This window comes from Xiphophorus couchianus, chromosome 11 (genome assembly GCF_001444195.1).
Source record: "Xiphophorus couchianus chromosome 11, X_couchianus-1.0, whole genome shotgun sequence".
NCBI classification, from domain to species: Eukaryota; Metazoa; Chordata; class Actinopteri; order Cyprinodontiformes; family Poeciliidae; genus Xiphophorus; species Xiphophorus couchianus.
The window spans coordinates 20,310,235-20,331,340 of NC_040238.1; the positions used below are offsets into that span (position 1 = coordinate 20,310,235).

Here is a 21,106-nt window from a genome sequence, read left to right on the forward strand (position 1 = left end):
TTGTTGTGTAAGGTAAAAGAGGTAGGGAGTTTATTAGATGTTAAGTTAACATTGAGTCAGAGACAGTTTGGCCAGGATGCAGGCTCACCACTCTGCTCTGCTGGCCCCTCCACTGGAGTATCAATGCAGCAGCAGTGGGAACTCTTCCAAAACTGCAATAAGAAAAAAAAAAAAAAAGCTTTTTGCTGCAGAAAGATAGAGTGCTGCAGCAGACCCGACCAAACAGCTGCAGCATCTTGGTGGGGATGTCTATTTACACACACATACATACATACAAGTAGACGAACTATACTGTGTACAGATGCTATGTTCATGTGTTCCTCATCATAATTTAACGGTGCCAGGAAGATGCATCCTCAGCTTTAAAAAGAACATAGGCACCTCTGGGATTACTGCAGCAAGATGTGTGCTGCCCGCAGCAGGAGACAAGGACACACATCTCAGGTGTTATTGTGCAGTAATGACGTCAAGTAAAGAAAAGATAAAAAAACAAAAACTTAGCTGTTTGAAGGGAATAATTTAAGAACCATCTTAAAACTGTTATCTTTTTTATTCCTTTTGAACTGATCACTACAAGTCACGTTAGTACATGAGAAAAAGAAATGGCAAAATACTTTTTTTTACATGCTTTCATTTACCCCCAATATTTCCACTCCAAGTTCTGTTCAAATAATAATTAAGAAGTACTTTTAGCTTTTTGACGAGCTTGTGCACTCTATGGAACTACAATAGTGCCCTTAGAAAAATTAAAAGCCAGAAGCCAGATATGAAAAACTAAATAATTAGAAATTAGAAATACTAGAAAATGATTTTTTTCCAACACCAAATCTTTTATATTTTAGTGTAAATGACGTTTTTTTTTTTTTTTGCCCTTCGGTGATTCCATAATTTATATTGCAAGATGAGGTCATCCACGACTTACCCCTCAGAGAGACATAAAGGCACCCTTATGACAAAATTTAATCGGTGGAGTGATTTATGACCCTAATCATTAATTGCTTTTAATTTCCGGTGACCGAATGTGTAAATAAACATTCCATCCCCCAAATCCAACCCTGCACAACATGCCATCTGTGTGTGTGTGTGTGGGGGGGGGGGGGGGGGAAAGGGGAGTAAAAGCCCATCAGGATGATCAGGACATTTGCTCACCAACTTTGTGAGACTTTGTTTTGGTAAACTCCTTCCAATCTCTAAGAAGGTCTGGAAACTACAATTAAAACGCCAACGCAGGATGATTCTCATGACCTCTGGGGAAGAGTAGATGGCAGTAGTGCTCAGTGTACCTGTGTGTAGGGGTGTGTGCGTGCGTGTTTCTTTAATCAAACGCTGCTAAAATACACAATTGACATTTCAGGGCTTTAATGAAATAACATTCACCTTATCAATACATACAAAAATATAAAATATAACATTCCCTTATGCAACATCACTGCTCTGGTAAAAACCACAACATGTCATTCAGCTGTAAAGCTAATTCAATGTAACTTTATTGAGAAATTTTGTTATCTTTTTTTAAATCAACATACAAAAACAAAACAAAACATTTACATCAGTCATCTAAGAATGAGAATCTAAGAATATTAAATGTTTGGTGTTGCAGCAGAAATAGAGCAACACTGTTAAGGATTTGCTAGCATGGAGTCAAACTGAAAAGGCGATGTCCTTAAAAAATTTATAATAAAACCTAATTTATGCTGGAATACAATTCGTGTCCATGCAAAATTCTGGTACAGGACATCTAGTCAAATTAGCACAAACAATTGTATGACACTGCTCTTATAGAATAGAGAACAAACACAATACAAATATCAAACAAGATCATTAGTAAAAGAAAAAAAACCCCCAAAAACTTAAACACTTTTCTAAACGTTAGAATAATAGTGTACTGTATATTTGAAAGAAAAAAAAAGGATGGGAGTTCTGTTGCTCTTGAAGAAGTCTGCAATAGAAATGCACCAATCAAAGTTTTGCCTTGTCTGATTTGATCTAAAATTTTTGCTGCTTCTAAATCTTTTGAATTTTTTTCAATTGTGATGAAAGTATTTAAAATATTTTTCAAACTCAGTAGTCTGTAAATAAAATCTGGGGTGTAGGATGTTTTACACCATCAACTTAAGGAGACAGCCAGCGTTTTTGAAAACAACAAAATTATTATAGATTTGACATCCTAGTTCAGCAATTAGCATAATCATCATTAGTAACAGTAAACAACAGTCAGTGTGTTTAAAATGATGATCCTTAACAAACCACAAACAACTGTGGTATAAACTACACTCCCTCTTAAAAACCTGCCATCGTTCAGCTCAGTGAAACTGAAAATAGCCAAGATTGAGTCTTCTTCCTTTATTAACAACGTCCACACTGAAAAGTGTTGCTACCACGTCATGCTAGCGTGACCTGGTGTTGCTCAAGGAGCTCAAAGAGCATTTACTGTCTGAAAAAGATTTGATATTCCAGTTCCCAAGCAGACAGTGACAAGTCAGAACCTGTCAAGCTGCCGTGTTTGTTTGGTCATTGATGCTTGGTTCACAAAACGTTGGAGGAGGATGTAGTTTAAAAGAAGCACAATTCACACAGGCTTTATTACATCCCATATTTGTGCTTGAGGCAGGTGGCACCAGCTGCTGAAGTAAAGCTGGCTCACCAAAACTAAGTGTTTCCACAGGAAAAAAAAAAACAGAAAAGAAAAACATTTAAGAAGACAGTATCTCTGGTTCTGTTTTACGCTTTTTCAATGCTTCTTCAAAGATGGCTTAAAATACCATCAGTGAATTGTGCAACACAAATATTTCAATTTCCTCTACCAAAATAGGAACTTATCTAATCCTCATCATCATTATCACCACCAAGATCGTCATCGTCGTCGTCATCATCCTCATCCCCAAGACCTTCTTCCTCCTCATCATCCCCGCTGCGTGGCTCAGACTCCTAATCGTCTGAATTGACAGCTTCCTTCTTTGTTTCCAGAGCTGTCAGGTGGACTGCCTCTGCAGGTGAACTGGTGTAACCGCACGGCCAAACACATTCAGTCGTAGATAAAAAACAAACAAACAAAAAAAAAACACAAGCAACTGGTGAGACGGGACGATCAGTGCACAGTGGATCATGTGGTAAATGAACACATGGGATACAGTATGTTCCCCCTCAGAAAGGATATCCATCACCAACGTAACAGAAAAGAAGAGATACCAAAAGTGGTTACCTTGAGGCTAGGCTAGCCCAGAGAAGAAATGCAGCCCTGGACAAAGATCACCTGTTCATTGCTCCCATGAGTGTGGATTTGGTAAATGGCTCACCTCAACTCAAAGATTGGAATGCATTGTGGAGCAAAGGCCATCAGCACACCGGCCTCATGCAGTAATGTCCTTAGCGCATGAGGATAAAGTCGTTAGCCTCATGCGCTAAGGGTAGTAGCGCAAAAAAAAAGAAAAGGAATTTGCCCCCAAAAACTAAGAAAAACTTTTAAATGTTTTAAATCAAAAGAAACTTTTTGTGAAGTAGATAAAAATGTCCAGATTTTTCATTTAAGCAACATAATACGCAGCACATTATATCTCCAACACTACAGTGGTCTCAGGAACCTGAATTAATATCCGAAAGCTGGCACTAGAGGAGCAAACATGACAGAAAAAAGGCCTTTCATTCATTTCTTTCAGAAAAAGTAACCCAAGCAGTCACACTGACTCCATAGCAGTCCCGAGAAGAGGAGGCTGACAAGAGCTGTGGGTCTCTGGGGCCTCACCACACAGTTGGATCTTTTCTGTACTCCCCTAGGCGCATCTCGATGTCCTTTTTGTTATTATTCTTCCTGTACATCTTCACAGCAATGAAGATACCAAGAAAGACCAGGATGACGGCGCAGGAGCCTCCGACAATGGCCGCCAGGAGGCTGATCTCAGAGAGAGTTTCTAGAAGCAAAACCACAGAGAATCACTTACGAGGCCTTAAGTCACAGTGCCTTGCAAAAGCATTCATAGCACTTTAAGAATTTGTCACATTACAACTACTAACCTAAAGGTATTTTGTTGAGATTTTTTTTTGTCATAGACTAAGGGAGGCCAACTTCAATCCTTGAGAGCCAGTTTCCTGGATGTTTTAGCCATTACCCTGCTTTGACACAACTTGATTAAATGCATGATTCTTTACTAGGCAGCTGCAGAACTTCTTGTAACATTGAGCGGGGGAAATACCCATTAACTTGTGTTGAAGCAGGGACACAACTAGAACATACAGGAAACATGAGCTGGACTGGAGTTGGTCACAAGTGTAGCAGATGCAACACAAATCAATAAATAAGTGTGAAGCAGAAAGAAAAGAGTCATCAAGATGCGTGCATAGTACGGCTTCACCTTTGTTGACGACTCTTAGGATGGTTTCTCCAGTACTGCCGTGGGCATCTGGAGGATTGACCACCTGACAGATGTAGGTGCCGTTAAACGTAGGGAGAACATCATTCAAGGTGATTGAGGCGTCTTTTCTCATTATGTCTCCAGACCACTTCACATGCCCTTTGAATATCCCTTTTTCGGGAGGATATGGATCTTCCTGATAGTAAAACATCTGGCAAAGACACACAAATGGTTTAAAAAAAGGGCAAGAATACAAAAAGAAAAAAACAAGTAATACTAAAAGTAAAACTACGTAATTTTGATACAGTGAACACATATATTTAAACCCCTAAGAGAGTCTTAATGACGTGGTTCCAATGACAAGTTGCCTTATAGAGAAGAAAACGTTTATGAAACATTACGTCAATCAAAAACAGAGGGCTTAGTTTGCACAGTGAAGAACTGGAAAGCATATTTATTTGTTGCTGAAAAGCAGCAGCTTTCCTTGTATTTGACTAAAGAGTGCATATTTAGAAAAAGGACTAGAACTCTTCATAATGAACTAGAGGTGCACAACTATATTTAATGCAGGTTTATTCCACATATTTGTCAAAGATTTAAGAAAAAAAGTCACATTTCCTCTCAAGAATGTGAGATGATGTGACAACGTGGGACTGTTTCTCTACCAAAGGCCCTTTGAACTTTGCTAAACCTGAAAGTAAGCAATCATTCTGTCTTTCAGATTAAGAAACAAAACATTTTCACTTGGTTACAAGAAATTACATGACTAAGCACAAAGGTTGAGCCTTTAAAAACTTTTCCATGTAATGTGTAACAACATGAAACTATGGTGTTTTTCATACTGTCCTGTTCTGTATTTTACAACCCTGATCGTTAATAATGTCAGAATAAGGTTTACTGGTCTCGATGTCAGTAAAATCAACTTTTTGGGGAAAGAAAGAGAAGCTTACTACTTACACGTTCAGTACTTTTTGAAGTGATGGACCGGAAGTCCCATGATACTGTAACTGTCTGAAGCGACACAGGTTGCGTGGAGCTGAATGTACACTTGAGCTTCACACTCGTTCCATTGACCGCTTCCACTTCGCTTGTGGTGAAAACTTCTATTCCCCAAACATGCTGCACCCCTAAAAAAAGACATCAAAAAGTTAGAAGATTCTGTAAATTATTCATCATAACATTGCGGTCTGAAATAATGAAAAAGGTTTCATATTGATTAGCATCTGTGTGCAAGCTACCATAAGTCCAATGCAGAGATAAGCACCTGTAATGACTTAGCAACAATAGTTTAGATTTCAAGCAGGATGCCAATGAAAATTATGCAACTAACAATTAAAGGGGAAAGAGTTAAAATAGGCAATTCCAGACTTACGGGAGTGAAAAAAAGTTCAGATGAGGGATTTTTCGTTTTTGTCCCAGATATGCATGAAAGTCATTTAGATACAGAAATTTGCTGACCCTGAGCCACAATTCAACATGTCACTAAAAGGTAATTTTTCTTTTTCCACTGTTGCTCCATGCATGATCATTATCAAAGATTCCTCCAAAAGCAATGACACAATTCCAGCAAGTGTCACTATATCCTCGTCAAGGTGGAGTAAATTACGCCAATCAGTGACTCAATGTAATATGCTTGGTTTGGTTAGATAGAAAACTTTTAACCAATTTGTAATTTAATTGAAACTGACCGCACTGTTTGATGTCTAGGATAAATTTGGCATACAGATACTTGACTTGTAGGATTAGATAGACTTTATTTTGTAAAGTGTGTTGACATAGCATGTGTTGGTTCTTTACTCTACATGAATAAGGTGAACTGAACTGAATTAATACCAGTAGCATGTATATTCATGAAAACTCAATAGATTTGGACTGCAGTAGCGTGTCATAACAAATGACACGCTACTTTCCATTGGCGTTACATGGCCTACATTAGTATTGTTATTTTGTCTGATTTAATTCACTCACTAAATGCTCTCAGGATGCTGCATCATCCGTTTTTTTCCCCTGAAACAACAACAAATATATATATTTTTTCTCAACAGGGGTTTCTACAAATACACGTCTAGATACATTCAACTACGGTCAGCTGAATATTTTAGCATGGCGCAGTTTGCTGAAGTGCTAAGCTAAAGGTACTATGTTTAATCTCAATTTTGATATGACTTGTTGATAATTTGGCTTGTAACATATTTCAGAGCACTTCCATGTGGGTCCGGATAAAAGCTCTAACATTTGGAATCAAATCAGGACATCCTTAATTGAAACTGCCAATAAAATAAGATACTATTGTGAATTAAATGGTAGAAGAAGTAAACAGATTTTTTTTTTCATGATGCAAAAAGCTAAAGCTGATGGATGACATACGCTTGAGATTTTTGAAAGGATGGAGACAAATGTTGAAGGAGTGGGTCTTTAAAACATGGAGACTACCAAGAGACAGCAGACAGACAGTGGTCTGGCAGCAGATTAGAAAAGCAAAGTAACTACGCTATCGTTATTGTAGGAGACAGTTCAGAAGATATGACTTGACATTCTCAGCTTGAAACGACTTAAGATGAGAGTGTATGAAAAATGCTAATTTAAAAAAATACCACCATGAGATATCACCATTTTTTAAAATGTTGTTTAACAGCTTTTGTCAGATGAAGACCTTTATATATTTTTTTATGAAATGGTAAGCCATTTGTAAGGAAGCCTTACCAGATGGAATTTTTCCATAACCGCAAACACAAGAATTTACAGAACATTTATAAATTCTACCTTTTTATCTACTTTATGCGTTTCATTTTTTTATTATGAATATCACGAAACTATTATTCCTTGGTTCCATTTTATGGCAATTCTGGTAATTTCAATTCCTGTGGTGTAGCAGCAGAGATTTGTTACAAAACAAACACTGTGTTAGTCTCATGGAAAAGCAACTACATTGAATAAATGTATAACATCTTGCTTAGCAAAGCAGAAATAAATGAATTTGACGAATAAGCAGAATCAGAAATAGAAATAAAAATTATAAAAGCATTCACCGAAGTCAGTGAAACATTTGATTAAAACAAAGTGACCTCTGCGTCCAAGACTTTAAAGTGCTATAACGCTGACAAGCGAGTGCAGTAGATTTTTAGATTTTTAAAACTACAGACTTCAAACCCTACAGCAGGTCTTACTACTGGGTTAGAGATACATCTTTTTAGAAAATAAATTCAATCATAAAGAAAAATAAAACACTAAATGTATCCAGTCGGCTGCAGAAACTCATTCCTGCAGAGATTCGTCTGCAAGTCCCAATCATACGACTTGACAAAAAACAGATAATCAAAGGCTTCTTTTGTTTAAAAAGAAGCCACTTTTATTCTTTTAAAGGCTAAAACTACCCGCACGCAGATTTCTCTAAAGGAACTAAGATTTTGCAGCACAATTTTAGCCACAGCTGAAGATAGTTACACTCCATTATTAAAGCACAAAACCCATCATTCTCCCAACACGAGAGAATAATGCAGACAAGTGTCTTCTTGTCTGCTGGTTTCCATAACTTCCCTTTTTCATTTTCACTAACATCATTTGATCAAAATTATCCCACAACATAAAATAATATCTGAATGGAATGCGCTCTAATGTGGCCTTTAGGTAGGGCAGCAATTTTAAAACAAATAAAAATTAGCAGCTGAAAAAAAAAATCATACAGCAATAATTTCTCACAATGAATTACTTTATTAAAAATAGAACATAGAAAGTAAAGAAAGATCAAGAAGAATCAGAACATCGTGCAGCATCAAGAAAACAACAAATCCAAACTTCAAAGATGGCTGAGAGTCGCACTAACGTAAGCATTCCTTTCATTTAGAGGACGACCTTCCAATTAAAATCACACTCAGATGCAAATTTTCACATGAGTGAAAAATCTACAGCTCAGTTATAAACTTTTAAGATCAAAAAAAGTTTCTTCAACCTGATTAGTTTTTCTTTTTTTATGCCAGTGATGGAGGTTCTCATGGCTCAAACATGCAGCAACAGTGTGGATTTCTGACCAATACACCCACTGAAAACAAATGCATGCATACTGTATAATGTTAGTTATTACAGGTTTAATACCCACCTACACTCCAAGCTGAGGTCAACATTGGAGAACTGTGTTAAGTCACTAAACAAAGTTTTGGTTATCTGAAGATACCAGAAGCAGCTTGCTCGATAAAAACAAGGACAACCCTAGCTGTGCGAGTAGCACGTTCAGGTTCATGACCGTTGCAATGTTTTAATCCACACTGCACAAGTATTACTTGTTTGGAGTGGCTGGCTCTACGCTTTGCAAAAAAAAAAACCACACTGCAGTAGTGTTACCTACACTTGTAAATCTTCATTTAAACAGACCAAAGTGGAGACGTTTAGCTCTAAAACTCACAGCCAGCATGGTGGCGAAGAGACGATGTTTGTTCTTGTTATTTCAACCACAGGGGACCCTGCAGTCACTGACGGAGAAGATAAGGTGTTCTAGACTCAAACGTGAAGTGTGATATCTAACACAAGCAATGGTGAGTCACCTTTATAAAGGGTTTAAAAGGACGGGTAAAATTTCCAGTGCTGCCGTTTCTCATCTTAATAAAATACAAGAGAAAGAGTTTAAATGTTCAAAGCTTTCTTTTGCTTGGAGCATAAAGTAACATATTAGTGCCTTCTGGCTCCTGCCGCTGAGCATTGCCAAACAGCTGGCTGAGAGAGGGACATGCTTTTCAGTTGCTTGCACCAAAGATCTATTGCCCCCAACTGGGTCAGCTAATAAAACAAAGATCAAAGTGAATATGCAACTGGTTGTGAACCTAAAGAAGTCTCACACTCACAGTTTACCTTATTTAATATTTGATGAATATCATAGGATTTTATTTTTGCCCTGGCAGGTTAAACAATCAAATAAAATCAGAAGAAAGCAGCACTAAAAGTATGACTTCATGCACGTCTCTCTTTAAATTATGCCATAGCACTGGCTTTAAGACAAGAAAGTCTTATCAACATTTTATGACATGTTTGTATACAGAAACTTTTCCTATTTACTGAATATAAGATCACATGGAGGACAAAGTTCTTGACTGCTCAAAATGACTCTGAATTAGCTGAAATTTGAACATTACACACGTAAATATGATCTTTTAGAACATGATTAAACGCGTTTTCCACAGGTTTTGAAAGGATTTTGAAACCCGGTGTAATAAATAAATACAATTGCAAAGAACGTGTGTTGTGCATTTTCAATGGGAGTCAATTATATAAACACATTCTGAAGTCACATTCAATGCTCTATTCAGTTTAATCTTATTTTCATGCCACTTGCACAAACACTGACGCATTTATGCCAATAAACAAATTTAACAAATAAAAATAGGCCCAGAGGAGGAGCTGGTCTAAAGGTTAGCGATTCAAATGATAATGAAACGTCGGTACAGATTTCCAAACAGCCTTTTCCCCTTTCAAAATTACAACTTAAATCTATGAAACTCGTAAACACTGTTATTAATAACTGGGTATTCAGTTATTGAAGCACATTGGAACATAAAGCGAGCGTTCCTTTGACGTGGGGAAATAAAACCACAGCGAACAATGTCCAGGAAGTGGCACAAACTCACCTGCTATCACGAATCCTCCCAGGAAAACAAGAAACCATAACCGATCCATGAGATAAAGTATGTATGTTCCCTCAGACCCTGCTGTAATATTCCTTTAGCGGAGGTATACTGAAAGAAGACATGTATTCTAACGACCTCTCTCCACAGACTACCTCTCTGTTAACTCAAATCACAAGGGAAAAAAGCGATTCATGCGCACAAAGAGCACACACCTGAGGGGCGTAACCTGTTGCGTAAGCACGCCCACACAAACTGCCACCTTTAGAAACAACCCAAGTCTAATAAACGTTTGACTTGGCAACGTTTATTAGTTGCTGAGAAATTCAAACTAAGAATTTAGTTTGAGAAATTCAAACTGAGAAATTCAAATAATTTTTTTGATTTATAATTATATTATAATAATTCATAAGGGAACGGCAACGTATGCCATCTAGTGGTCACTAGTGGTACCAAAAATAAACTTTAAAGCCAAGCCAGGAGTCAACAGAGGGACTGGGCTGTGTTGGGATGAGATTATTATTCAAGCAGTGTATTAACAACTAATACGACGTTTGTTTGACGTTAAATATTGGCTTGTTTGAGGAAAATGTGGAAATATGATGCTAATCCAGATGTGTCTAATGATTCATCAGGTATTTTAGCTCCGCTATCCCTTTGACAATATTCAGACTCGTTGCAGGTTTTCATATAAAGTCAAGGTAAAACCACAAACCTCTCTGATTAATCCTTTCCAGAACTTGGCACGTCCAAGTTTAGGATTTAGTAGAGAAATGATACGTAACATCCAAAGCTTATGGCATTGTTTTATAACCCAATCCTTCTTGAAGCTTCTCCACTACTTTAATCCAGCCCTGTTTGTTGGGCTGTTTGGTCTGCCTGATGCGGTTTGCCTACTAATAACTCTAACAAACAGGTTTTCACACAACAGCTGCGTTCATAATTAGGAAAGGGACTATTGATTAATCAGACAACAGTCCATGTGAGCATCTTGCGGCAGCGGATGTTATTATCTCAGATGGATAGAAACTCCTTCCCGTGATCTTTCCAGCTGCCTTTACCACCCGATGGTTGTTTAAGTCCCAGCAGAGCCACCTTGTGGACTTACTGAAGAACTGCCGCCACTGAATTGGATGCACATTGATTTCTCCTGGACACATTCTGGTGAGGGGGTCACACGTTGATGCTGATGGTTTTCTTAATGGCATGGACTGATGAGAAAAATTCTCCTTTGGGATTTTCTGATGGAGAGGAGAAATAGTGTATAGAAGCGCAAATGGCAGGGAGGCATGTCAACGGGAAACCAGATTCGACACTAGTGATGTGTCGGTCGCTAACGATCCGGCTCTAAGAGCCGGCTCTTTGAAGTGAACGATTGGAACCGGCTCCACAATGGGAGCCGTTTTAGGATCCTATTTGGGAGCCGGGTTTTTTTCTACAGTATATCGCTGTCTCTCCGCCTCCCCGTCGTTGTGCTTGTGCTCTGCAAGTGCCAGAGCCGATCATTTTTCCCCACATCGTATTTTTTTTGTCCTGCGGTGCCTCGCTGTCTCTCCCCCCCACCCCCTTCTCCCTCTCCTTGCGCGTTTTGCTCTCCTGCCAGTGCCAGAGCAGAGAGTTTTTTCCCCCTCGGTCGGTCCACTGCCCTCATGTCAAGCGTGTGCTCCACACATCTGAACAATCACACATAACACTGAATATTATTTGATATTTGTATTGTGGCACCTTTTCTGTTATGAAGCTGCTTTGATACTTTTTCGTATTGTGGTGGGTGTTTGTATTTTTATTTAACTGTTTTATTTATTTTAAGTTATTTTTGTGGAAGTGGTGCTATTTTGTGATCATTTAATTGGTTATAATAAAAGGTTTATTTATAAAGCATTGTTATGCGGCATTTTTACTCATCATAAGTGCTTAACAATGTCAATAATGAAACAAAATATTATAAAATTAGGTTTAAGCTATTAATTAATTAATAATGTCAAATATATATATGGGGAGCCGTTTGGGAGCCGAAAGAGCCGGATCTCCACAGTAAGAAGAGCCATTAGAGCCGCATCTCGAAAAGGAGCCGAAAATCCCATCACTGTTCGACACTACACAGCCGGAGTTCTCCAGACACGGCATAGTTTACCTTATTGACACACCCACTGTTTGCCAGTTTAATCACTAGCTAACCTCTCTAACCGGTAGCAACAGCACAGAGCTCGAGTTAAGCCGTGGCTGAAGAACTACGGGTCTGACAGGAGCGGTATCACACCCTGTCAGCGTCAGGTGGTGCTTCGGATACATTTTACCGTGATTTTTTTTTTTACATGTTCTGTTTAATGGCGTGTCTGTCACGCTGTCGTGTGTCATTAGCTTCGTAGCAGCTAACACGCTAACGTCAGATAAACCGCAACCCAACAGAGTTAATGCGATCTACTGTGTGATCTCTAAATACCCGCCTACATCCGTATCATTATGCTAGTCTGGCTGCTCCGCTGCTGAGAGCTGCAGCGTCATGCTAATGTTTACTGGAGCTGTTTAATCAAACTGAACCCACAATCAAGACAGTCATCTTATCTTCCAGCGTTAACCACGGACTGGTGTAGAGTTTAACCTATTAACCAGCGGCGGGGTCTCCTCCTGCATGATGAGTGGTGGTGATCTGAACCCAGCTGCAGTGCCTCTGCCAGTCGAGGATCGACAGGGTGATGGACGGTGGATGTCACAGGTATGTTCTGCACTCATAATTGTGCGCTAAATGCTTTACGGCGTGGTGTTAAACGTGTTCATGTGTTTATGCTCAAATGATCGTAAGATGGCAATTAATCTGTCCTGTGATCCTGTAAATCCTGAAGAGTCTGCTTTTCCAGGGTTAAGGCTTGTGTGTTTTCAGTGCAACAGTCAATCTAGCTTGTTTAGTGGCGCCTTCTGGCAGGTCTTTGCGAGGTTAATCCTCTGAAGCTTGCACAACTAAGACAACCTGCTTTGCTTCAAGCCCTCGATCAGACGGCCAACCTGACGGGTCCTGGCTGTGATCAGCTTGTAGGATTTGTTCTAACTCGGATAGATCACTCTCATCTCCCTGCTGCTCTGATTGACAAAAAGTGATGTCACAGGATGCTTATCCTCAACTTCAGTAATAGTGCCTGTCAAAATTATTTGTATCACTTACACTGTATTTTCGCAGTGTTAGTTTTCTGCCCCAGATGTTTTGGTTTTTTTGCATGAAGGGTTAAAAAGCTCAATTTTTGCTTTATCTAAGCAGAACACCATTTTCCACATGTTTGCTGTGCCTCCTACATAACTTGTGCCAAACTTAACATCTTTCTTCCATAAAGGCAGGCCTGCATAATGTCAAGAAAACTGAACAGTGTAGTGTAATTGCTACACTGTGTATAGTGAATACTGCGAAAGGTATATCGATTACGATTCACCCATCTCTTCCTTCATCACAGTATCCTACCACACATCAATACCCAGATAGAACAGTGTAGACATGCCGTTTTGGGAAACACTTTACATTTTTGTGTGAACAGATTTTGATGCCATTTCATAATCTAAACTTCTTCACAACTTGTGTGTTCCTTGGTGTTCGTGGTCAATGCTGGATTGGTTCGCAAAGCAACCAATCCAGGAGCGGCATTCAGTTTTCTTGCCAGTGATTGGTTGTAAATCCAAAAGCGTGAGACAAGGAAAACCATATATCTTAGCTTCTGCACTAATGCCAAGAAGATTTCCACTGTGCATACTAATGCATATTGTGGTCTATATATTGTGTGAATTATTAAAATAGTCGGTCATAAGTGCTTTTTGAAAGGGTCTGAAGTATTCATGGATTAAAGCTAATCGGGAGCGCCTGCTCTCCCTAAAACCTATGAACACCGGGGAAATACTTTATAATAAAATTGAGTACACACAGCTGATTTCTGAAAGCCTGCTTGCTATTTTTTATTTAGAGGTGTCAGAGTAAAGGGAGTTAAATAAAAATGTACTCCAAAGAAATAAACTTAGACAGTTTCAAGGTATAGAAGCAATATGAAGGCTTTTGAAAAGCATTGTACATAACATGAAGAATTTGGATGTGGTCTGTCACATCTATGCCAGCAGTAACCACCCTGTGTGTGTGTTCAGCATACAAGATTTGTGCAGGAGTGCAAAGATGGCGAACCAGAGGTTCTTTTTGTAGGGGACTCAATGGTGCAACTAATGGAGCAGTATGAGGTGAGGCAAACTGTGTGCATTGTTTTCATTGGATATTTGATCTACTTAGCAGTTTTGCTAAACATACACATTCTGCCAAATTAACATATTTCCAAAATTTGGATCTGTGGTAAGAGTCGCTCAAAAGTGCTTTCCTTCATGTTACTTATATTTTATCATCACACTGTTCTGTCATATATGATTGCTGCAGTAAAGTTAAGCCATTTGTCTTTCATTAAATTAATAGGAAGCAGCATGTTGTGCAGAGACTGTTTGTGCTACCAATGTGATAAAATGACTGACAGACATGTTTTTGTTTTATTTTTATTTTCTCGCAGTAATTTCATGTAAAATTGAGATTTGTTTTGCTCCCTAGATCTGGAAGGAGATGTTCTCTCCTCTTCATGCACTTAATTTTGGTCTAGCCGGTGACACCACCTGTAATGTGCTGTGGAGGCTGCAGAACGGCGAGCTAGAGAACATCCGCCCAAAGGTGGGAAAGCAAAACTAAAGCTCATTGGGCTTTTATACTGGTATTCAAGAAACCCCCTGAAGAGACTGTTCTCGGTTGTTCTATCAAGTGTGTTGCCTGATTTCTTTTGTGGAAAGTAATAAACTGACTCTCTGTGCTCTTGCTAAGGTGGTGGTTTTGTGGGTGGGAACCAACAATCACGACCACACAGCAGAGCAGGTTGCAGGAGGAATTGTTGCCATCGCACAACTACTCACTAACCGCCTTCCCAAAGCTAAGATTGTTGTCCTGGTGAGTTTATAAGTTAATGTGGATGCTCTTAGTTTATTTATAAACTTGTTACCGCTCTTGATAGGCTAGCTAACTGTAGTGATTTATTCCTAAGTCTCTGCTCTTGATGAAATTACACAAAACTCTTAGTATTTTTCATGGAAGCGACTATAGTAAAAAAGTGTTCATACTTCCATTGCTTCCAAAAGAACAAAGACAAAGTCTCCACAAAGTTTAATTAGTATATTTTTTCGATGTGCTGAACTGTAACAAGGAAACTGAAAAGCGACAAGGCCAAAATTGTTAGACCACGTGTTCTTTCTTCACTTCTAAAACAAATGTGACCATTCAATTTGCTTTAAAACAACACCTAAACATTCATTTAACCTTCACAACCACCCCTGATTAATCAGTCAGCATTGAACTGTACATAAGAGACTCTGGTCAGCAGAGGGCCAATGGTACTTGAACTACTCTCATGTTTGTTCAAAAAAAAAAAAAAAAAAAGATATGCACCAAAGAAAGAGCCTAGATCGTTATAGTGAGGGTGAAGGCCATTTCCAAACATTTCTTGGTGACTACAACGATGCATTATTGCAAAGCACCAGGTTACAAAATCTCCTGTAAACAAACCCAGGCGTGCCTATAAGTATAATATTTTAAAAACTTAGAATAGAAAAATTATTAGACGTTAACAAGGATCCCTGTGTCTTTGCCGACATGTTTGTTGCTCAGCTGGTCTTTATTGGAGTTATTATTCGTCAAGGAAGATACTGTAGGTCTGAGAGATTTTCCTCTCTTTCTACCAAAAACTGGATGGCAAAAGTTTCGAGTCTGGTACTTTGGTTTCAACCAGCCCCTTTTTGTGAAGGACAGTTTTGTTTACAGAGACTTCAGTATTCATTTTATTTGTTGTTTTTATTTATTTATTTTGGATATTTAAAAGGTCTTTTAGTTCCAGTGTTAAGTGTTTGTTAGAAATTAAAGTTAATTGATTATCGAGAAACTGTACTTAAATTTGTCATGAAAAAATTACTTTAGCAAGAGACTGGATGAGAAGATTACCATTGCATTACTTGAGAATGGGCTCAGAAACACAAATTTATCGTTTACCGCAATAATTTCTGGGACAATTTATTGTCCATCAGAATTTATCGTGACAGGCATGATGGACAGCAGCTGTTTCTTCCCTATGGTTATTGCTGTTGTCTTTCCAACTTGGCAAACACAATTATCTTTACACGAAGTCCATTATTTCACAGTGTCCCTGCTTATATAGACATGGTCACACTTGATGATGATCACTTAATCAAATACATTTTACTGAAGCGCCTCAAGTAGTGACTGTGTGGAACCTGTTGTGTGTTTTTGTACACATGGGTTGGAAATGTATTTAGAATCTGGATAAAAACTCGGTGGTTTTATTATATCCTGAAAAGCCAAACCCTAAATTACAGGAGGAGTTTTCCTGACGACTTCGTGGATATTCCAACCCCCTCTGGTATCTGGTAATGTCAAAAATTCAAGCTGTGCTTACAAGCAGCAACTGCTGCAGACTAAAAATAGGATTCATCTTTTAGAAGTAAGAATGAATGTCAGATTTGAGAAATGTAGAACAGCATTTGACACCTGTGAATGCACAGGTTTGAACGACTTGACGGAAGTCCTCTAAGTTTGACATGTCTTTGTGCCGTTGAGGGTTTGTTACCCCGCGGAGAGCAGCCCAACCCGCTGAGGGAGAAGAATGCCACAGTCAACAGGCTCCTGCGCTCCTGGCTGCCACGGCTGGGCCAGGCTCTGTTCTTGGACGTGAGCAACGAATTTCTCCACTCCGATGGGTCCATCAGCTCCCAGGACATGTTTGACTACCTCCACCTGACTCCAACAGGTTACAACACCCTTGCCAAGCCTCTCAGCGACCTGCTGCTTCAGATACTGGAGGAGACGCCCGAGGAGAGAAGGGCGTCGCTGGTTTAAGGGCTGTGAGTCCACCAGGAGAAATGTCTGACTTGGAGTAGGAGAAGGGGATCTAGAGCTGGGAGTGGAGGAAGACGCTATGCCTGACATAGACACTGATTGCATTAGGAAACTGTAAGTTCAATTCACTGCAGATGCAGATGGAAAAAAAAAAACATTGTACAATGTCTGACATTGAGCCGTAGTTCTGAATATAAATATAAATCTGGAAAAATGAAGAAAAAAATCTTTTTTAAATTTTCATTACCTCACCTTTGACTGTTTTGATGAGCAAACTAAGCGATCTGAAGTAAAGCCATCCAGTCACTTGGAAAGCCGCAGACCTCCTTTCTGGTTTACGTTCTATTGTAAACTTCTTGGTGTCTAAAAATGGATCAAAAACATTACTAACCCGTACAGTTGCAATATAAATCGTATGTATATATTTGAAACTGTGGTATATGTATAGTTCTGAATCTGTTAAATGGAGACAATCCACATGAAATTAAAGCAAAGCACCAATTTCTTTGCCTTTTAAAGCTCACAGTAGTTGTGTGTTTTATCATTTAACTCTGGAGAAAGAAGTGTTCAAACGCAGAACTAGCAATCCAAAACTAAATCACACTGATACCAACGATGAGTGTTTGTAAACTCCTGTAAAGAATTGGAAAAAGCTGCATTTGGACATTCATCAGAATGTCTCACTGTTTTACTCATGGTCAAACGGGATGCTAGCGCAGCAGCATGTGTGCTGAAGTGAACTTCGACTGTGTCGTTAGAAATTAAACACACACAGCCAACCAGCATCCTGCAAACTCCCATATTAGTGACACGGTGGCATTCAGTCTTCCAAACACCATCTGTGAAATGTGAAGCTTCTTTCCCATCCAGCACAGTGATTTACATCGTATTCACAAAGTTAAATAGTAATTTAACATCTTTGTAAGTGCATTTAAAATCAGTATGGGCACAGATTTAAATGTACTGCTTGCTCTTACAAAGATAAAGAAAAGTATGCATGTAGTCGTTGCTACTGTTGTTTTTCTCCTGTTGTGTTTCTTCCTCCTGTGTGCAGTTTGTTTGACATATAGACATGTGCCGGTTCATTTTTTTTAGTTCCACAGCACACAAATAAGAAGGGGAAAAAAAGGAAAGAAAATAGTTATTATCTACACAAAATTACCTATTATTACAATTATATTACAACATTTTTGTTGTTCTGATGCATAAACAGATCAGATCAAAAATACATTTTGTTGTATTTTTCAGAATGCTATATCTTTTCACTTTTCTGCTCTTTGAAGAGTAAATTAAGAATAATAAACTGATATTGGGTGCTTAGTGTGGCTATCTACTCCACTATAGCCTCCAGTCAGCTGCTCAGTGTTCTTAGTGCAAACGCTTCCCAAATTAGTTTTTTTTCCCCTAATGGTTGAATAAGTCTTTCAGCCAGCTGACCAGCAGTGGGACAAGCTTGTACCACAATATAGATAAAAAATTCTCTGGAGCCTCTTTAAAGAGACTTTCAACCACAGGATTGATATGATGGAATTAGTCATTTTGATAGGTTTTTAAAATCCTAGTGCACCTAGACTTTTTTTATGTGGCCCATGTCTTGTTTGTTTCAACATATTTTACTAATACACACAAATATTTGTCTATCTCTGTTTTTTTTTCCCCCAGTCAGATTTATTCATTATTGATTTATTTGTTCCTGACCCACATGTAAATGACTTCCTGTGACCTGTTCATTGTGTTTTTGCTAACAAGTGTTTTTTAGGTAAAAGGTTGAACTATATTCGATAAGATCACTCTAAATGCTAAAAGCAATCACCAGTAAAAAAAACATACAGAATAATTTGTCTGTGAGCTAATGCTGCAGCCCCTGTTGCACTTTGAGTTGTCCGGCATTACTGCTGTTTTATGCACTTGCACGTGTGTGTGTTGCATGTAAATAGTCGGCGTGTGTGTGTGTGTGTCTTAAGTATGTACACCGAGTCTGGTGCTGGTTTGTGTGTGTAGAAAGGAGCCTTGTTGTGTTTAAGGGATCGTCAGATTGTGGGATATTTGCTCTGTTATGGCTTGTCATGTTCCTGAATTAAAACATTCCAGTAAAGAGGAATCCAACCTTGGGCTTTCTGCTCCTGATTGGAAAATCATGATATCTCGCATGACTGGGTAATTTGATTCTAATAATAATATTTAAAAAAGAAGGTCCAGGTTTATTGTGCGCAGCGCAGCGTGAATGAGTTACAGTCGCCACCAGAATGAACCGTTTTGTCAGGGAAGCAAATTGGCAGAGACACTAATAAGGCCCTTTGCTTGTTCCTTGTCTCTTCTCTTTTAGTCAGAGAGTTCCTCATTACTGGATTAATTTGCTTTCACCAAGTTTATCTGTCGTACGCTGTAATGATTCTGCAGCACTCGGAGGCGCTGTCGATTCATCTTTAATTGGCCTCATTAAACAGTTAGGCATGCAGGGGCGATCACGATGGCTGCCTCGTTGTAAAACACAGAGATAATAAACCATTTTCCTCATGTTCGATGTGTCTCCCATTAATTGGAAGTGTGACCCGCCGCCTTCCCAGTGGGACGTAGTTTGTCCAGTTTCGAGGGCTCTGGTGCATGACCAGCTAAATCTGTCAACACGCGTGCAAACCTTAACAGCTAGTGCATGCTCTGTTCACAGAAAGATCATGTTTCAGACGGCAGGGAATAATCAGTTAGAGCTTTTGTTGTTTTAGACTTTAAAAAGCCAAATACAGGAAGCCCAATGTCCAAGGTCCCTCAGAGTTAAAACAGACTACAATAAATATTTAAGCATTCCCTTCTGTCTACACATAGGAAATGATAACTTTGTAATCTCAGCAGAAAAGCCTGCCTCGTTGCCAAATAACAAATTTTATGAGGTTTTGGGGAATATTTGCTCAGTTTGAAATGAATTTCCTATCAATATTTGGAAAAAGTTACACTAGCATGATTACAGTTTGGCATTACCTCCCTTTGAAGCAACTTTGATTCTAAAAACTGAAATATATATTTTACTTTTTGTCTTCGGTACTGCAGGCAGATCTGCTTAGGACCTAGAATTACCCACTATAATGCATTCTTAAATGTAATACATGCAAAGTGTATCAGATTTGGGTGCAAAAACATGAAAAAAAACCCCCTGGACTATCTGTGTGTAATGGGTGAACAAACAAATCTGTATATTTGCTCAAACCTTTACACGACTTGTTTAAATGTGTTTGAAAATGTTTGTTTCAAATCAAAAGATGGCTTCTTCAAATTTCCCCCACCTATACACTTCAGGGATGAAAAAAAATTTAATATAATATGAAAGTAAGCAAATTTAGTGTCTTTCCTCAAGCAATAGTATTTGATGGCTCTTATAAGATTTTGCATTAACTCTTGTAAAGTGATTTCTTGATCAAAACTTAAAACCAAAATTTGTCCCACGTCGTAATTCCACAACCTGAATATATAATTTATGAGGAAATAAAAAGAGATTCTTGTCATGATACAAGCCGTTAAAGGAACGAGAATTCATAAAGAGTTTTTGTTTAATGTTTTAGTGTCAGCGAATGATTAACCCTTGAGATCTGAAGGGTTGCTGTGAATTGTCATTACCTACATCAGCCACATGAGGGCTCTCTAGAGCTCCATCTGCGTGACATCAGTTTCACCTGTGATGTAGACGGTGAAACCTCATCACGTTTACCAGCCAACAAAATACGCAAAACCTCTCAAAAATGTGGAAGTTTTGTGATTGAACAAAAGTAGAGATGAATGGTTTTAGGGTTTGAGGAAATTCAGTGACCATTTTGTGAAGACGCCTCTGTGCAGCAGCTCTGCAATACGAGTCTTCTTTCCTGCATTGCTACTGCATTCATCGAAGACTACATGCAGTAATGTAGCCTCATAATGTCACCGAGTAACGTCCAGAAAACCCTTTTCTGCCCCACTATCACAAAAATAAACAGACTGAGTTTGGCCTTTAACTGGAACAGCAAGTTTTTCCAAGCTGATACTAAGTATGACATTTCTAACAACATGCACACCAGCAGGAAGGTCAAACACGGGATGAATTTGTGGAAAAGGACCTCAGACTCGCTGTTAAATATGATCTAGATTCCCAAAGGTCCACAAAAAATACAACTGTTCAGCTAAACTGGATCTTATCTGCGGCTTGGAGTGCAGATAGGCGAGTATAAACGATTGTAGATGAGGACCCAAACTTATTTTAGCACCATGCATAC

At 38.7% G+C, this 21,106-nt stretch overlaps 2 protein-coding genes across 5 annotated transcripts; one reads left to right on the forward strand and one right to left on the reverse strand.

Moving 5' to 3' along the window:
* Positions 1 to 1,342: 1,342 nt before the first annotated feature.
* mpzl2b (myelin protein zero-like 2b) lies at positions 1,343 to 10,180 on the reverse strand. Of its 2 annotated transcripts, XM_028032071.1 has the most exons (5): positions 9,965 to 10,180; positions 5,307 to 5,476; positions 4,350 to 4,560; positions 3,743 to 3,908; positions 1,343 to 2,998 (listed from the first exon to the last, which is right to left on the reverse strand). In XM_028032071.1, the coding sequence occupies exons 1-5, from the start codon at positions 10,011 to 10,013 to the stop codon at positions 2,929 to 2,931; spliced, it is 666 nt and encodes a 221-aa protein (XP_027887872.1). In that variant the 5' UTR covers positions 10,014 to 10,180; the 3' UTR covers positions 1,343 to 2,928. The 2 variants fall into 2 exon arrangements, with proteins under 2 accessions (XP_027887872.1, XP_027887873.1); XM_028032072.1 differs by having other exon boundaries at positions 1,343 to 3,908.
* A 1,849-nt stretch (positions 10,181 to 12,029) lies between these two features.
* Positions 12,030 to 19,389, forward strand: pafah1b2 (platelet-activating factor acetylhydrolase 1b, catalytic subunit 2). 3 transcript variants are annotated; one of them, XR_003597200.1, is made up of 6 exons: positions 12,030 to 12,677; positions 14,081 to 14,170; positions 14,526 to 14,642; positions 14,790 to 14,912; positions 16,349 to 16,473; positions 16,590 to 16,694. XR_003597200.1 is itself a non-coding variant. In XM_028030616.1 (6 exons), the coding sequence occupies exons 2-6, from the start codon at positions 12,594 to 12,596 to the stop codon at positions 16,866 to 16,868; spliced, it is 693 nt and encodes a 230-aa protein (XP_027886417.1). In that variant the 5' UTR covers positions 12,034 to 12,235; positions 12,534 to 12,593; the 3' UTR covers positions 16,869 to 19,389. The 3 variants fall into 3 exon arrangements, 2 of the variants coding, with proteins under 2 accessions (XP_027886417.1, XP_027886416.1); XM_028030616.1 differs by lacking the exon at positions 16,349 to 16,473 and having other exon boundaries at positions 12,034 to 12,235; positions 12,534 to 12,677; positions 16,590 to 19,389; XM_028030615.1 differs by lacking the exon at positions 16,349 to 16,473 and having other exon boundaries at positions 12,034 to 12,677; positions 16,590 to 19,389.
* Positions 19,390 to 21,106: the final 1,717 nt, after the last annotated feature.

What these genes read in the sequence shown, in the direction of transcription:
- mpzl2b (XM_028032071.1), bottom strand. Translation starts at nt 10,013, where the DNA reads ATGGATCGGTTATGGTTTCTTGTTTTCCTGGGAGGATTCGTGATAGCA. An exon ending in CTTCAAAAAGTACTGAACGT is followed by an intron (nt 4,561 to 5,306) that starts GTAAGTAGTAAG and finishes TGTCTTTGCCAG; the next exon opens with ATGTTTTACTATCAGGAAGA. An exon ending in CCTAAGAGTCGTCAACAAAG is followed by an intron (nt 3,909 to 4,349) that starts GTGAAGCCGTAC and finishes TTTTGCTTCTAG; the next exon opens with AAACTCTCTCTGAGATCAGC.
- pafah1b2 (XM_028030615.1), top strand. Translation starts at nt 12,594, where the DNA reads ATGATGAGTGGTGGTGATCTGAACCCAGCTGCAGTGCCTCTGCCAGTC. An exon ending in AACTAATGGAGCAGTATGAG is followed by an intron (nt 14,171 to 14,525) that starts GTGAGGCAAACT and finishes TTTGCTCCCTAG; the next exon opens with ATCTGGAAGGAGATGTTCTC. An exon ending in TAGAGAACATCCGCCCAAAG is followed by an intron (nt 14,643 to 14,789) that starts GTGGGAAAGCAA and finishes GCTCTTGCTAAG; the next exon opens with GTGGTGGTTTTGTGGGTGGG.